This window comes from Helobdella robusta (assembly GCF_000326865.2).
Source record: "Helobdella robusta unplaced genomic scaffold HELROscaffold_49, whole genome shotgun sequence".
In the NCBI taxonomy this organism is placed as follows: Eukaryota; Metazoa; Annelida; class Clitellata; order Rhynchobdellida; family Glossiphoniidae; genus Helobdella; species Helobdella robusta.
In genome coordinates this window covers 664,071-681,691 of record NW_008705246.1, presented here as the reverse complement: position 1 = coordinate 681,691, position 17,621 = coordinate 664,071, and the positions used below count along the sequence as shown (strand labels likewise).

Below are 17,621 nucleotides of genomic sequence, written 5' to 3'. Positions count from 1 at the left end.
TGATAGAGCCAACCTCAACGACAAATGTACAGAACGCGGTCATTGGAAAATGCCTGGTAGAAGCGAACAAAAATGGTCTTATTCCTGTCAGAATAATGAATACCGCTAAACACACTATTAAAATTAAAAAAGGCGAGGAAATAGGTAATTGCCAATCAATAAATTTGGTGAAATCATTAGATATGGAGCAACAGGAAAAGGTTCTACCAACTGACAAAGGTAGACTCAAAGAACTTACCAAAAATCTACTGGATGAACTCAATTTGTATCAAGAAGACCGTCTAAAAGCCGAGGCGTTGATTGCCGATTTTGCAGACGTGTTTTCAACCGGTGACAATGACCAAGGTAAAACCGCTCTGGTAACTCACCGAATTGATACTCAGGATTCGAAACCGATCCGACAAGTACCACGACGTCTTCCTCTAGCAAAACAAGCAGAAGTAAACGAAATGATAACGACAATGCAGAATCAAGGGGTCATCGAACCGTCATCAAGTCCCTGGATTTCGCCAGTTGTTTTGGTAAAGAAGAAGGACGGCACTACCCGTTTTTGCGTTGATTATAGGAAGTTAAATGATGTGACTAAAAAGGACAGCTATCCGTTACCGAGGATTGATGACATCATGGACACCCTATCTGGCTTAAGTTGGTTCTCCACGCTTGATTTGAAAAGCGGATACTGGCAAGTAGAAATCGACAAGAACGATCGCGAAAAGACAGCGTTTTCTATCGGATCGGGATTGTGGCAATTCACCGTCATGCCATTTGGATTGTGCAATGCTCCAGCTACATTCGAGCGACTGATGGAATGTGTATTGCAAGGTCTTAACTGGAAAACCTGTCTTGTCTATTTAGACGACATAATTGTTCTATGAAGAACATTTGATCAACACGTCGAAAACTTACGGGAGATCTTCACAAGACTTCGGGTGGCAAATTTAAAGCTGAACGTTAAAAAGTGCAGATTATTTTCTAAAGAAGTTAACTATTTGGGACATGTGGTATCTTCAGATGGAGTTCGAACCGATCCCAGCAAGATAGAAATTGTGAAAGACTGGCCAACTCCGAAGGATAATACCAAGAAGTAGAACGACCGAAATCCTTGATGAAATGCATGGCGGCCCTTCTGGGGGACATTTAGGAGTGAACAAGACCCTTGACAAAATACGAGAAGGATTCTACTGGCTTCACGTTAGAGAAGATGTAGAGAGCTGGTGTCGAAAATGTAACACATGCGCTTCAGTCAAAGGAACCAAAAGAAGGCTAAAAGGAGCAATGCAAATCTACAATGTTGGTGTCCCCTTTGAACGGATTGGTATAGATATTGCTGGACCCTTTCCGGTATCAAATTATAGAAACCGTTACATTTTGGTTGTAGCGGACTATTTCACAAATGGCCTGAGGTGTTTCCAATACCCAACCAAGAAGCATGTACCGTCGCTGAGGAAATTGTACTCAATTGGATTAGTCGATATGGTGTCCCATTGGAACTCCACTCAGATCAAGGTCGAAATTTTAAGTCACAACTGTTTGCGGAAATGTGCAAGCTGCTGGGTATAAACAAAACTCGAACGACACCCACAGTCTGACGGTATGGTGGAACGATTTAACCAAACCCTGATTGAACATCTGGCTAAAGTAGTCGACGAAAATCAACGGGATTGGGATCGTCATATACCATTGTTTCTTATGGCATACCGGAGTGCTATCCACACAACTACTGGAGAAACGCCATCAAAAGTTCTGTTTGGGACAACCTTAAGAACTCCAGCTGATGTGAAATATGGCGTACTACCTGAACCACACCAACCATTAACAGAATACGTGGATAATTTTCGACAGCGATTAAACCATATCCACCGTTACGTACGCCTTAAAATTATGAAAAACACGGAGGCGGCCAAAACCAAATACGACTTGAAAGGAAGCAGTGGCGGTTTTGCTTTCGACGAGTTAGTTTGGCTGTACAACCCATAGCGAAAGAAAGGACGTTCTCCAAAGCTCCAGCGAGGGTGGGAAGGACCTTATCAAGTCATCACCCGCTTGAATGACGTCGTCTACCGTATTCAGTAATATCGGAAGCCGAGAGCAAGAATGAAGATCGTTCATTTGGATAAACTGGCTCCGTACCATGCGGACACCGGAACGGAAGCTGTTCGGGACGAACAGAACTAAGAAGGGGGTAATGTTATAACCGTGATACCGAACGCACTGGATTCTAGCGTATTCTGGAATGTTCTAGTGACTGGAGCATTCTAGAGTATGCTAGAATCGGACCATCTGGAAGAATCTAGAAACGACGCTTGCGAAGAGTATATAAGCGCGCGTCGCAAGATTCGTGATTAGTGGTATTCGTGATTAGTGATATTCGTGATTAGTGATATTCGTGATTAGTGTTATTCGTGATTAGTGATATTCGTGATTAGTGAAATTCGTGATTTTGTGATTTCGTGAATAGCGATTCGGTGAATTATTTAAAGCGATATTTGATTTGTTTGTTGACGTTGTCATAGCGATAAATTTTAAACAATTTAAAAGTTAATTGTTGCGTTAATTTGAATTTGCTAGAAATAAACGATTAGTTGATTTCTTCTGTAAATAAAGTTTAATAACGAATAACTGTTTGGAGTATTTTATTCAATCGAAGATTTGAACCCGTCGCATCGTAAATCGGTTACGACAGCGAGTATTATAACAATATTTTTATGAAAAAAAAATTTTGAAATTCTATTTTAATTATTATTTATAGAAATGGTAATTAAAGGAGATAAATATTTACTGTACATTATCACTTGCGCAGGGCCTATTCTGGACGTGTTCTGTCATGTTTTCTGTTTCCATGTTTAAACCTGTGTCCCAATGTGGAGTTTTTTTTAATTTCTTATTGCAGTTGTCGTTACTTAATTTTTGGTGATATGGGCCTTATGGGTTTTAAACCAGGGTTCATTGGTTTTTATTCTACATTATGTTCTGTTAATTTCTGGTTCTCATTTTTTTGTCTCTAAGAATTTTCAGTTTTGGTTACTATCCTGATTTTTCAATCACTTCAAACTTAACCTAACATTGGTATCATGTCAACATCTTCAAGAAAAACAGAAATGTAATTTATATTTTTTATGATTTTAATTTTATTATGGTAAATGATGTTAATGTTACAGTTAGTGTCTGTATTATCATTATAATTGTTGTTGTTAATGCTGTTGTTGTTGTTGCTATTGCTGTTGTTGCTATTGTTGTTATTGTTGCGGCTGTTGTTCATTCTAATGATTGTTTTTTTTTCTAGCAAAAATTGTTTTCGTGATGTGCATGTTTAACTTTTTGCAGCGGCACTCACAGGACATAATTCAATTTATCAGACATAATTCGATATATCAGGATGTCTCACCTCTTGTAATTACCTTTTTGTTTGCCTCCAATGCTCTTCCATTCTGTTTTCCATGCTTCTGTTGTTTCTGTGGTTGGCGTGAAATGTGGCAGTGAAACAAAATTATGTAATGAAGTGGATGTAGAACATTCAAAGACCTTTTTGCAGAAATATGTAAACTTCGAAAAAAAACATTTTTAATTTTTTGTCTATTTACGTATAGCTCTAAAATAAACATTTTAAATTTCTCATGTTTATCTATGTACTTTCAGCTGTATTATTATAATAAAGATTCAATGATGTACCGATTCCTGGTCTGTGCTGGTGTAATGGTTAAAATGCCTGGCCCTGCTGCTGCAGTAATTGGGTTCGATTGCCGAGTTCCCAGCCAAAACGTTTGCCTGATGTTTTTAAAGTTCTCTCATACTCTTCCCATGTTCAGAGGACGTACAAGCATCGCATACGAATACATGCTAAACGACGCATTACACAGGAAGCAAGTCATAGGCAGAGATCTTTTTGTCGTATTCGAACCCGGCCACTGCACGCACTGCGAAAAGGCTCCAGGCGACCTTAACCATTAGGCCATCGCATAAATAAAGTTGTGATAGGCTTTAAAAATTTTTAGTTTTTGTTGAATTAAAATGTTAAAATGTTTCATTGTTTTTTCGCAAATTACACTCCAGTACAAAAGTATTGCACGCTTGAAATTTGTTGAGAGTTTTAACAAGTAAACTTGGCATGGCGTAACTGCTTATGATAATTTCACACATCATATAGCTAAATTAATGTTTAATTTTAAAATATTTATACCTATTTAACTTTTAAATGACGCAGTACTTTGAAGTAATTGCTTAATAAATTTATTATACGTGATTAACAGCACCTAGCGATCTGAAATTTTTTAAACGTTCAATACTTTTGCACATGCTTGTAGAATTGACAAATATCCAAATTACCCCTTACAATTCTAGAAGATGCATTTTGTGGTGCGAGGGCCTACATATTTAACTCTATATATCATATATACAATATACATACAAATATATATTAGATTAAGACTGTCGGAAATGCAATTATTGATGAAAATCACAGTATGTTCGGCCTCAGTTAACTTCCAATTTAACTTTTCAATATTTCTAACGATTGATCGGAAATCATTTTCAAGTTCCATTAGTTCAATGTTTTTGTTTTCGTATATATTTTTTTTCATTCAATTCAATTTATTTAGCAAAAAGCATCGAGACACAGAAGCTCAAACGAGCTTGTATGGCCACCCAATCCAAACCAAATAAAAACATATAACTACATGAAAATAACAACATAAATGAAAATAAAATCGTACAGCTAGCCAATGAAAACAAGTTAAATTAAACCAAAAATGAGCAGAAATTACTTAGAACAAAAATGATCATCAAAATTTATCAAGTTAAACAAAACAATTGAATTCATATTATAAGTTTTTCCTTATAAAAAAAAAACTTAAAAAATTGAAAAAATTAAATCATATCCTGTAAAAAAAGTTTTTCTTAAGTCAAAAATCGATATGTGGTATATATATATATATATATATACATATACATATATATATATATATACATATATATATATATATATAACACTTAAAAGGTGTCTCAAAAATACCAAACAGTTTAATCAATTTCAACTGAATTTAAGTCAGTCTGTGACAGTCTTTGCCACGTACCAACGGGAAGTAAGTTTGTTTTGGCCTTATTCATTTGAATGCCATTTTGGTCCATCCAAACATCAATCTTAGAGAGACAGTTAACAAGTCTTTCTTTTAAACCAACAAAAAAACTAGGTGAAGTGCTGTCAACCAACTGAATGTCATCGGCATATGCAAATGCCCTGTAACCAAATTCATTCACCACATTTAGTACATCAGCCGTGTAAAGCATAAACAACAGTGGGCCCAGCACAGAACCCTGCGGTGCTCCAGATTGTAAAACATCACTATCAGACAGGACATTATTAAAACAAACCTGTTGAGACCGATTGAAAAGATATGACCTTAACCAATCTAACGCTGAACCAATAATACCATAACTAATAGAAAGACGACGAAGAAGAGTATCATGCTCAACGCAATCGAAGGCAGCACTCATATCAAGGAGAGCTAGTATAGAAATCTGTCCAGCATCTGAAGCCTTAAATAATTCCGATGTTACTTGTAGTAACAACGTCTCAGTTGAATGGTGTTGCCTATAACCAGATTGATTAACCGGTAAAAGATTATTTGCGTTCAAATAACTTATAATTTGTTTAGCAACAATTTTTCAATGATCTTAGAAATAAATGACAAAGTCGACACTGGTCTATAATTGTTGACATTATTGATGTCCAGGCCCGTTTTTTAAAAGCGGGATAACTATTGCATAATTATACTTTGTCGGAAAAGTCCTACTAAACAAATTCAAATTAATTAGGCTTGTCAAAAATGGTAAGAACAAATCAATGTGCTGCTTAAACACACGAGTCGGTAGCAAATCAAGCATACCTGTTTTATTCGAAGCATCCATGATTATGGTCTTAATATCAGATGAGAAGCAATTTAAATACCTAGAAAAACATGCCAGATAGTTTAAATTGCACGAAAAGTAAGGTTGACCAAAACCATGTATAGATGCTTTAATGTCAACAAATTTTTTCTGAAAAAATTAAGAAAAGTATCGGAAGTGTGGTCTGTATTTTGAGAGGACAACTCTCGTGATATGTTAATATTTAATATTTTACCTAATACCTTCCACAGCCTATTCGGGCTATTTTCATGAATAGTGGTAATGTTCTTCCAATATTCCCTACGTTTCTGAGCACAAAGCCTATTTTTATTTTTAAGTGCATTTATATACAATTTTTTATTAACATCATTCTTAGAAGATCTATTATTCGCTCAAATTTTCTACAGCTTCGCTTACACTCTCGACAAACAAAATCGAACCAAGGCGCTGTTGGTACATATCTCGATTCAATCTCATGCAATGGTACAACCATATCAACAATGGAACGAATTTCACATTCAAAAAATCAACTGCTTCATCAACAGTTTTGAAATCAAAATTTTTTCTAAAAATGTGTTTTTCAACTAAAGCTATAAACTTTTCATTATCAACACGAGACCATGAACGAACATGTTTTTTGGTCTTTACAAATGGGGGGAGGCTAAGCGACATACTCGCTTCAATAAAACTGTGGTCTGAAATGACACCACTAGGCTGAACCGAACAACTTACAATTGATAAGTTGTCAATAGGAACAACCAAGTCCAAAGTGCCACCCAATAAATGCGTAGGCTCACTGACGATGTTAGCCATATTAAATAATGTAAAAATTTTTTTTAATGGAATACCATGCTGATGTTTTTCAACGTGAATGTTGAAATCTCCCACCAAAATTAAATGATCACAAAAATTTAATAAATACTCTAAAAGTGAGGGCTAGCCCCTTAAAAAACTTTACTGATATCATTTGTGAACCTGGTCTAAATATAGCAAAAAATAACATTTGTAGGACCTAATGATAACCTGAGCGCAACAGCTTCAAACGAATGCAGTAACGGTAGATTAACTTAGAACAAATGACGGATATTTTCACGAAAAAATATAAAAATACCATTTTAATCCTTAAAAAATCAACAACAACATAGCCAGGTGGCATAGACATTCCCACACAAACATCATCAGAACTACCATGCCAGGTCTCAGTTAAAATCAATACATTAAGTTTATCACATAATAAATCATAAATAGCATCTAATAGTATGTATGTATGTATGTATGTATGTATGTATGTATGTATGTATGTATGTATGTATGTATGTATGTGTGTGTGTATACGCATGTATGTAATATGTATGTAGTTTGTTGCGTGGTTATGAATAATGTTACCTATATTAAACGTTAGCTACCTGGTTTTTACCTAAATTAAGAATAAATCGAACGTTGTTCCTATAGGCTGGTAATTTATATAGCTTATGTTATTGTTATTTAATCATTTTATTTAAACATTTATATTTAAAAGTTGGTTGCTTTTTGTCATTTTATAATTTATATTGTTTTAACGTGATTTTAAACTTTATTTTGTATAATTTTTGTATTATCATATATCAAGTAGGTCTCTTGCTGATTTTTATAATTAATGTGCATAATTTTTCTGATTTTCATGACAATTGTATAAGTTTGCTAATAAATTAATAAAGAGATAAGTTTCACTCTTCTGTCTTGGTTTCAAATTATTTTTTTAAACTAAAGTTTTAATTTTATTTTATGTAAATTAAAATTTATTTAAATTAAAAACGTAAAATGTTTATTTTTTTATTTAAATTAAAAGGGTGTGGTTTACGTGTATTTTATATGATTTTATTTATCAAAATTTGTAATTACTTAATTTTTTATTATTATTAATTTATATTTATATTATATTTAAATTAATATTAAAAATATGTATTTTATATGATTTTATTTATCAACATTTATTTTCATTCAATTTTTTGCATTTCTTAAGTTAAGAAATTTAAAAATACTAGAAATACTTGCCAGCCTTGTAGATAAGAATTAAAATTATTTTTAATTTTATATATATATATAAATTTTATTGTCAAACTAGAGACTAAACTTTGCTAAACTAGTCAGACAGAGACATGACAAAAAGAAATTGTTTTTACTTTATTTTTCTTCTTGGCCAAACTTAAATTAAAACTTGAATTAATTAAATTAAAAAATTAAACTGATTAATTAATTTATTTTATAATAGTTTTGTTTACTTTTTATTTTTACCAACTAAATGTTAAATAAAATATTAAAACGTTTAATAATTTTTTTAATTTTATTAAATTATTAAGGAGGAGTTATTAAAAAAACAAGAATGAAATAAGTTTGAATGTTTCTTTGATTATTTCATTCCTTTGCAATGCTTCATCATATCTGAGCTGTCGTGGCACTCAATTGTGAAGAAGGAAGTTTGAATTAATTTATTCAATTTAATTTTACTGACATGATGAACTTTTTGACAAGAGTTGTATCATTATTTTTCGCCGGGGTATTATTTTCTCTTGTATTGAATCTTCTACAATTCCAACGACAGATAACAATATTCCCTGACTTGGTTGACAACGTATTTTCTTCAACATGGTGGGTGCCTCCAAGCTGTGGCTTTGCAGCTGGTAATTATTCAATTTTTTTTTGATTGAACATCTTTCAATTCATAAATAATCATTACAGGAATAGCAGCAGTTTTAAAAAATTCATTTGTTGATTGCAGCTTTGTTGGGGATGTTTTACCCTTACACTGACAGACATTTTGGATTGTTCAATGAGAAGCAAGAGTGGTCAGGTGTCATGAGATGTGTGGCAGTCTTTGTGGGCATCAACCAGGCCAGCGCTGTATCCTTTCAATACTTTCTATTTTGTTTCTTACAATATTGTGGTTATATTGTATGTAAAATGCCTTTGGGGAAGTCATAAAAGTGTTTTCAAAATAATTTTATAGTAAAATTTGTCTGAAATGATTTTGAAGATGACAGCCCCAAACGAAATGTTTTTCTTCTGTTATATAAAATAAGTATGGATCAGTTAAGCATTCAATTATACTATTTTGAAAATTTTTTCTCATTTAGAATAATTGCACTGGTCTAAAAATTGTTTATCATTACATTGGCTAAACTTTGAACCAATATGAGATCCTAATGAACTTTTTGTAACATATTCATTATTTGAAATTTAAATTATTTTATTATGTTATCATTATTATGTTTTATATGTTATATTAAATTTTTTTAATAATTTTTGGCATCAGTTATATCACTTAATTGTATTTCATTATTTAGAAAATTGACTTTTCGAATAGCCTGCAGTTCTCATTGACCCTCTTGATTATGTCTTTTGGGTTGTGGTGGCTGTTTGACAAGTCAATGGTAGGCCTTCTGCTGGGAGTGTTGTTTTCCTTTGTGGCCACTTTTATGACACAACTTCTCGTTTATTGGGAATTATTCAAGTTAGTTGTTATTTTGTTATAAAAATAATACCTGATACGCACATGCCTGATGCACGCATTCTGATAGACAACATAACTGATGCACATGCAGGATACTTACAAAAAAGTTACCATTTAAAAATTGTTGCAGATACTCCAACCCAGACTTCGTTTTCGTTCGATCCTGGCTTCCATGCATTTTCTTCTCAGCCAGTGTGACGATGGGTCTCATAGGAAGGCAGTTGGCATTGGTCGGAATTATTTATTTTTTAATTCACTAACTTGATAAATTCTAACATTTTTGTGTAAATGAGTGAAATAATTGTTTTGATTAATGCGTTGTAGTAAATTTTTAATTGTACTCAACGACAGTATGATGAAACCTTTCTGAAGAACAAATGTCGTCTGACTAAAAAGTACCACATGGAATAACTTTACTGTGATATTGTCATACCAAAGATATTATTTTTATTCATATTTAATCTAATATACTTTTCAGATATAGCCATTTTAGTTTATTTTCATGTTCGCCATCTTTCTATTACTATGTCTTTCTAATAAATTTTCTCAACGTTGCAAGCCTAGATTGTGTTGATGTTGAATTTGGAATAAAAACTTGAAATAATTTCACCCAATTAATATAAATTTTTTCAAGGAATATAATAATTGTAACTATATTATTATATTTATACATATGTATATATGGCGGAGAGTGAGGAGAAACTGAAAGAAAAGCTGTCAGTGTAGAAAATATTCATGGAAAGAATGGGTTTAAATGAAAATGTTGTTAAGACCAAAGTTATGTGGAACGAGAGGATTCAGATACTCTTGAAAGTGGTAAATTCCCCAGTGCAGTGTGTGGCAAAGGAGCCGGAGAAAATTTCCTACTGTGTGTTAAATGAACGCACAAACGATACAGAGATCTCAACAAAAGCAAGGAGTTTGTTTGTAAACGATGTAAGTTGAAAGATGCTGCTAAGCAAATGGTGGTGCTGAGCACCTGGAAAATTTGGGATTTGAAAGAGTGGGTTTTTTTTGTTGTCTAAGTGAAGAGAGTATATCAGATAGAGCGGTCGAAAATAGAATGAAAGTAGGATAAACAAATTCAGAGAAATAATTCATTGCTGTGTTATATGGGTATACGATTAAGCCTGAAGGGTAAGATATATGAAGAATGTGTAAGAAGTTGTCCGTTGTGTCTAGAGTGAGTGAGAAACTTAGGCCTGACGGCTGAAAACTAAGAAGCCTGGAAAGAAAAATATGCAGATGATGAGAAAAATTAGAGTATCTTTGAAGCAAGGTCTACATAATAAGGTAATAAAAAAAGGTTTAGGGAAAGATGAGCTGTCAAATGTGGTTAGTATGTGCAGACCACCGTAACTAATATATACTTGTGCAACCATGTGCAATGAAACAAATAAGAAGTCGAATGTAAAATAATGAAACCAAACTAAACAAAACCCAACAAAAAATTAATAAAAAATAACTAAATAAAAGAAAATGACTCAACTAATATCAAAATGGTTGGACAGAATGAGCTTATGAATCGATGTTTTGAAAATATTACAGGATATAGAGTTTTTCACACTCTCCGGTGAAGTTTCCGAAAAAATGCGTAGAAGACGACAAAACTGAATTATGAAAAAAAAATTGGTCAAGGCGTAAAGATATAAAAATCAGGATTTTTACGGAAACCATCACATCTAGTATTTTTAAAGAAAAGGGTTAAAAAACGGTCGACAATAACTAAATTTATAAATTTTAAAATATAAAAGTAGTAAATAGCATGTGCACAATTGGTTTATATTAATATTTGCTATATAAGAATACGATGTAAATAATCAAATTTATGTAATATGATCAAATTTATGTAATTTGAACAGAATACGAAGAAAAAATCTGAGCTAGGGTCAAAATATGAAGATGAGGTACAGGAGTCGAACCCCAGACAGTTTTATATAAGTTAATATTCAAAGTATTAGATACCACCCAATCCTTGAAAAAAAAAAACACAATTACATCATTGATGACATTGACTAAAATATTGATATCAGAATGGGGGTAAAAAGAGTAGTGTCATCAGCAAACAGATGAAACTTTAAAATATTAGATGAATTAATTAAAACATTTTTATATATATTGAAAAGTAAAAATCCTAGAATAGAACTCTGGGGAACGCCAGATTTAATAGGAGACAACTGAGATTTAGAATCATTAATATAGACATATTGAAATTAATTATAAAGGTGAAAAGAAAACCATTTATAGGCCAAACCACGAATACCGAAGGAATATAAGTCGCACATAAAAATATGATCTAAAGAATCGAAAACTTGACAAAGATCAAGAAAAACAGCTACGGCGTATTTTTTGATTCAACTGTGAAAGATACATATAATTAAAAACATAATAACAGCCAACTCAGTTGACAATTCATCGCAAAAACTATACTGGTTAAAACAGATTACATGACAAAAATTATAAAATTCATTGAGGCAATTTAAAATAAACTTTTCAATTAATTTAGATATACTAGAAAATACTAAACATAGGACGGTAACCGTTAACAGGACGAACCCCAGATTTAAATAAAGGCAAAAGTTCAAGAAATCTTTAAACAACTTTGAAATAAAATCATCGCCACAGCTATGTTTTTTAAATTAACCACTTCAATGAATTTAAACGGAAAACACACAAATAAAACAAAACAAATGAGTCAGAAACACGATGGTCCATAAACCTTTTAAAATCAGAATTATGATCAGACGAATGATAAACATTATTTATTGACCAAGAATAGGCTAGTTGTTAAAATGGTCACACCAGGTGCTCCTAGCGAAAAGTTTTGGTATATTTTTATAACAAAGTTTTCTACATTTTGAGTTTTTTAATATTGTGAAGTTTTGAAGAGTTTCACGGTTTAGTTTTGTATTTTGGCAGCAATTTTTTACCGTTAATTTTTTACTACCGTTTTAAACAAAAATTACCAGAACGAGTGTTTGTAAAATATGCAAATATTTTATGTCAAATTTTGTGTTGAAATTGATAAGCAGGTACAACGTCCTGGACGATGTGATGAAAAGTGGGCTGGAGGGATTGGACGAGCGGATGAACGGATATCCACGTTCCAGTTGTTTACCCTCGAGACGCGTCACTTCATTGGCTCGATTTTTTATAATTTTTGATTTGTTAAAAACTGTGAATGTTTAATTTATCCTGATGACTCTTCATGACATGCACCACGCTTTCATGCGAGGTAATGTCATCAGCGTCGTGTTAATCCGAACTTTCGATTCTCCACTCTACGCCGGGTTTACTTTTTCTTAGCATTGATCTTGAATCGTGATAAACTAGGAAAAATGCTGATCCTGATAAATATAATTCTGATAGCCCAACAAGTAACTAAACTATTTTTAAGTTTTTTCCAAGCTACATGTTTTTTTCCACACTCATAAAATTCACACCATTAACTGCAGCCCAATCCTTACACTGCAGCATTTATCCTATTTGCATTCACCTCCGTTCTCCATCTTCAGCGAAGGCACTTTTCCAGTAAATATTAAAATTTTTGAAACAAAAACTAAAAACTGCATTTTCAATAAAAAATTGTTGACAACAGAATCATCTATTATTATCTCTTAGCGATATATATATATTAAAATAAATGTGCCGATTAATAAAAATCCCAAATTGAAAGAAATAAAAGAAAAACTAAAAAAAAATGGATCCAAACCAACGGTCTTCAGAAGAAGTTTCTTTAAATGTTCACTTTCTTTGACAGCCTCTTCAAAATCGTCTTACATCAATCAATTTTGTAATTACTTAGGAATCATCTTTTTGCAGTAAACTGTCATCCGTGAAAGTAAACTGTTACAACATGCAAGGCAACAATATAAAATGGTAACTAAAATAAATAACGAGAAAAAATTGTTTAAAACGTGAAAAGAATAGAAAATAGAACAAAGAAATTTATCCGCGCATAAGATTGGATCTTGATTGTACTTGCCACATTTTGGCATGGGCAGGGAATACCTTGTACCCCTGGCAGAAGATATTTTGTATCTGGATAGATGGCAGACGACACTTCCTTCACTGATAAACATGGCGACTTTCTGCAGTTTGATTGCCACAATGAGAGCAAAAATTTTTCATCATGTTTTTTTGTTATCTTAAAATACACATGACATCTTTGCACACAATTTTTGGTCAGCTTGATGAGCAAACCATCTACTGATATCACCTTCAGTCTAAGTTGTATATAGACATTTTGCATAGTAAAATCAGTGGTTAAGCAAGCAACTACAACCTGTCCATTTATGGCAATGATGTGCTGGTTAGGGTCAGACTTCATCTGACTATTTGTGTTTGATACTGTCAACCAGCCCTCATCATTGCCGTAGTCGTCATCATCTTTGTTTTTATCATCTTTTTCTTCCTCTTTTTCGTCATTTTATCATCATTGGCAACATCATCTTGCATGGTTGTTTCACCTTCGAAATCTTCCTCAGACTGACTTTTGTCGTCATCATCAACATTTATTATCATTGTTATTACCATAATTATTATTCATTATGCACATAGAACAAATATACAAAGACAAAAAAAATTAGAATAAAATTTTTAACAAAATTATAAAATTATTGTTTATTGTCTAAAATTTTTTAAGTTAAATTGTCGGGCTACATTTTCGTAACTTTCTAAATCGCCCGAAGAAAGAGAAGGTCGAATTTGAGAAAGAGCATTTTTAAAATCTTTTCATGTCACGATTATTTCGACAACATTGTCAAAATAATTTGACTTACAGGTAGATATCGTCGCCAAATCTACCGATTCAGAAAGATCAGCCACAGTCAATCCATTTCATCTATTCATCATTTGCTACGACTTCCAAACAAACGTCACTCGCCATTTTTGGTATTGTTCCATTTTTCGTAATACTCCGCAGAATCTCCAGCCTGCCTTCAGCTGACGGAAGACCAATGTAAAGAAGGTTACCCCTTAAAAGGCAGGATCAAATAGTTGCGACTATCACAAACACACCATCTAACACGGTCAGTAGTTATCGTACTCCTTTCGTTTCACCGCCACTGATTGAATTAATTTCATCAAAAATATCCAAAAAGGGTGAGCATTCTTTTGCTCTTTTTGAAACAAGGATCCTATGTTTCTCTCACTTTCTCCGACGTATTTGTCGATTAACTTTGCCTTTCATCACACAAGTTAAAGTTGCAAACACCATTATCACTATTACTATCCTTATTATTACCATAACTATTATCATTATTAATACGGTTGCGGTAATTATTACCATCATTGTACATATTATTATTATCAGCAATGACTTTACCATCATCGTCGTCATTAGTCATTATCGTTGTTGATGATGACAGCAACATCAGAAGTGTCGTGTCTATTGTCGTCATCATCATCGTCATAGATACCATTAGTGTTTTTTCTCATATTTTTTTCGAGGAGACCTCGATGAAATCCTGTCATCAACACCTCTGTTGATCAAAGCTTTAATAAAATCTCTTCTCTTTGTTTTTAGAGTGTTGGTTCTGGTGGCTTCTGGCCTGGGCATGTTAGCTGCCTCGAGATATTAAACAATTTCATCTAGGACCAAATCAAACAACTTGATCATGAGAAATTCATTGTAGCCGTAGCAAAAACAGAGATCCGTTATCAACTGTTTGATGTATTCATTCCTCTTTTTTCCTGGCTCTCTTCTGTTCTTGAAATCACTTAAAATTTCCTTTGTTTCATTCATCCTCTGCTTTACTGCCACTAAACTGGTTGCATCTGCGTCGAAAATTTCGTTGTCACATTGGGCCATGTTATCAGGAATAACATTGAATCCATTATCCATTGAATAACAATCTCTTCTGTTATTTCTGAAATGTTTTTTAATATTTAATGTTTAATAATTTAATGTCTAATAATGTTTAACAGATACCAATGTGTTACAGTTTCAAAAATTAAATTTGAAAAACTGCTCTTTTTTTCTAATTGAGTTACATAATCAACGTAGTTGAGTAGTGAGTGTAAGAACAAAGAACCCTTCTTACAATGGTGTGCCGTTACATCTTTTAGCAATTTTTGAAAATTCTAACATTTATGTTTTAAATTTAATTTATTATTACTCATTCTTTGCTTCACTTATATCTTCACTTTTTCCTTTCCCCGTTTACATTAGACAGTTACTGTTGATTTTGCTTAATTTAATAAAGTTGTTTTATCGACTTAAATTGTCCAACTTAATAAGTTGTCACGTGTGTAAGTTGCTGCCCTACGACATGCCTATAAATAGCTGGCATAAATGAGTCTTTTTCTTTCTTTTGTTCTTGCGTTTTGTTGCATTAATAAATTAGGTTTTATTAAAGGAAGATCAATAATATATCGGTTGATGCGTTTCAATTAATATCGAACCCGTTACATTGGTACCAGAAGTAGGGTAGCTATTTCATTGGTGTACGACAATAATTGGATAATTAAATAACTAATAGGACGTTTTGGCGTTTTGTAAAAATTAATTAAGTGCTTAGTTGTAAGTTATTGCATTCATTGTATGTTTGTCGTAATTGGATAATTCATAATAACAACGGATCGATTAACGAAGACGAAACAACAAGAATTATGGCGTCTATCGAACGAACAGATAATGAAGAAAATACTGAAGAGATCAGTCGACGAAGCCAGTGTGCGATTGATGAGTAGATCACAACTGTTAGAGACGTAGGCAACAGTTTTGGAGGACAGCGTAAATTTCCATGCAGAATTGCGACGGAGGGTGATGTGTCGGAAGATACTGAAAGTAAATTGACGTTTTACAAAAGAAAACAGTTAGGAATGGAATATAAGCTTCGAGAAGCGGAAATTGTTAGACAACGAGAAAAAGATGAAGAAATATAAACTTAGAGAAGCAGAGACGGCCAGACAGCGAGAAAGAGATAAAACAGAATTTCGGCTTAAGAGCCAAGAATTAGATTCGACGACTAGAAGTAGAGTGTATAATCGAAGAGTAGCCGATGATGCTGGTGAGGATAATGATACAGTTAAAGTAATGCAACAAACTCCATTTTTTGCGGAGTCATTAAAACACCTAATAGGAACTTGTCCGTTAGAATCCAGAGATATTCCTGCTTTCTTTGAACATGTTTTGTTTATTTTACTTCACAACAAGGTGTCTTGTAAGCAGTGATATTTAACTTAAGTAAAAGTAAAGTAAAAGTAAAATGATTTTTGTGTAAGTAAAACTATAAGTAGAAAGAATTTGTTAAGTAAAAGTAAAAGTTAAGTAAAATGAATTTATTGTAAGTAAAAGTAAAAATAAAAGTAAAAAGAGTTTTAAAGCCAATATTTTACTTATACTTAAAATTTTTTTGAACTCAAAATTAATTTTTTTAAATCTTTGCAAATTATGATCTTTGGGGAAGTTCACTTTTCACAAAGCACGTGGTTCCATTTTCTTTTTATTTGTGTCTTCTATTTCTTTATTCTCAACCAACTAGAATTACAGTACTCCTATTTTGCTTTTTGTTCGTTATTTGTTCATTTTCGGCCAAAATGACTACTTTAGTTCAACTGATGTCAGGGAGAAAAAAAGAAAGTTCAGTAGGGGAGACTGGGGTCGAATGGACCAGGTACCGAAAGGACCTTCGAAATTAAAAATAGTAAACATGCGCTAACATTTTTTTAAAATTTAAATTCATATACGTCTCTTGGCTTTCTATAACCAGATGTAAATTTTATTAAATGTTTTTAGTAGCCGATTTAACTGTTTCACTTTTCCTTTTTTTGCGAGAAAAAGTGAAATATTCGTCTGTTTCTTTTTGAGTGTTTTAGAAAAATTTCGAGCGGTATGTTTTTGTTTTTTTGTCAGTTTCTATAAAATAATGCTTTCTGAACACGATAGTGTTGATTTGACACCTTTATCCTTTTTAATTTATTTGGCATGTCCGTTTTAGTGTCCAACTACCATGTGGTACAGGATGGACCAGCTTTGTGTGTACAGAATGAACCACTCTAATAAATACTAATACTTATATAAAGAATGATACCCTGGTCACAGTGGTTTATTAGTAATTGGAATTGAATCCATATCTAACTAAATATCAATTACTTTTGTAATTTCAATTTTAATAATTATTAATTATGAATTTTTAATTTAAAAATTAAAAAGTTCTAGAATATCTTTTGCTCCAATTTTCAATTTTAATAAAAAAATTATTGGAGATTGTGATAGTAATAATGTTTTTATTAATATTAGGAA

General features: G+C 32.6%; 4 protein-coding genes across 4 annotated transcripts in view; 2 read left to right on the top strand and 2 right to left on the bottom strand.

Annotated features, from left to right (window-relative positions):
* Positions 1-6,267: 6,267 nt before the first annotated feature.
* On the bottom strand, positions 6,268-6,696 carry HELRODRAFT_178696 (hypothetical protein; the record flags this gene model as incomplete). The annotated part of the gene is made up of 1 exon (XM_009026781.1): positions 6,268-6,696. The coding sequence occupies one exon, from the start codon at positions 6,694-6,696 to the stop codon at positions 6,268-6,270; it is 429 nt and encodes a 142-aa protein (XP_009025029.1).
* Positions 6,697-7,304: 608 nt separating this feature from the next.
* Positions 7,305-9,927, top strand: HELRODRAFT_102315 (hypothetical protein). The gene is made up of 6 exons (XM_009026780.1): positions 7,305-7,401; positions 8,226-8,543; positions 8,642-8,763; positions 9,207-9,373; positions 9,504-9,603; positions 9,725-9,927. The coding sequence occupies exons 2-6, from the start codon at positions 8,375-8,377 to the stop codon at positions 9,782-9,784; spliced, it is 618 nt and encodes a 205-aa protein (XP_009025028.1). The 5' UTR covers positions 7,305-7,401; positions 8,226-8,374; the 3' UTR covers positions 9,785-9,927.
* A 1,205-nt stretch (positions 9,928-11,132) lies between these two features.
* On the bottom strand, positions 11,133-15,464 carry HELRODRAFT_193392 (hypothetical protein; the record flags this gene model as incomplete). Its single annotated transcript, XM_009026779.1, has 4 exons — positions 11,133-11,304; positions 11,329-12,020; positions 13,958-15,243; positions 15,418-15,464. 2 exons carry the CDS (start codon positions 15,462-15,464, stop codon positions 14,952-14,954), a joined length of 339 nt encoding a protein of 112 aa, XP_009025027.1. The 3' UTR covers positions 11,133-11,304; positions 11,329-12,020; positions 13,958-14,951.
* Positions 15,465-16,247: 783 nt separating this feature from the next.
* Positions 16,248-17,621, top strand: part of HELRODRAFT_178694 (hypothetical protein) — a gene marked incomplete at both ends in the record, with an annotated part of 1,613 nt that continues 239 nt past the window's right edge. The window contains 2 exons of the mRNA XM_009026778.1: positions 16,248-16,532; positions 16,861-16,992. Of these exons, the coding sequence (XP_009025026.1) occupies positions 16,248-16,532; positions 16,861-16,992 (417 nt within the window). The remainder of the gene's footprint in view (positions 16,533-16,860; positions 16,993-17,621) is intronic.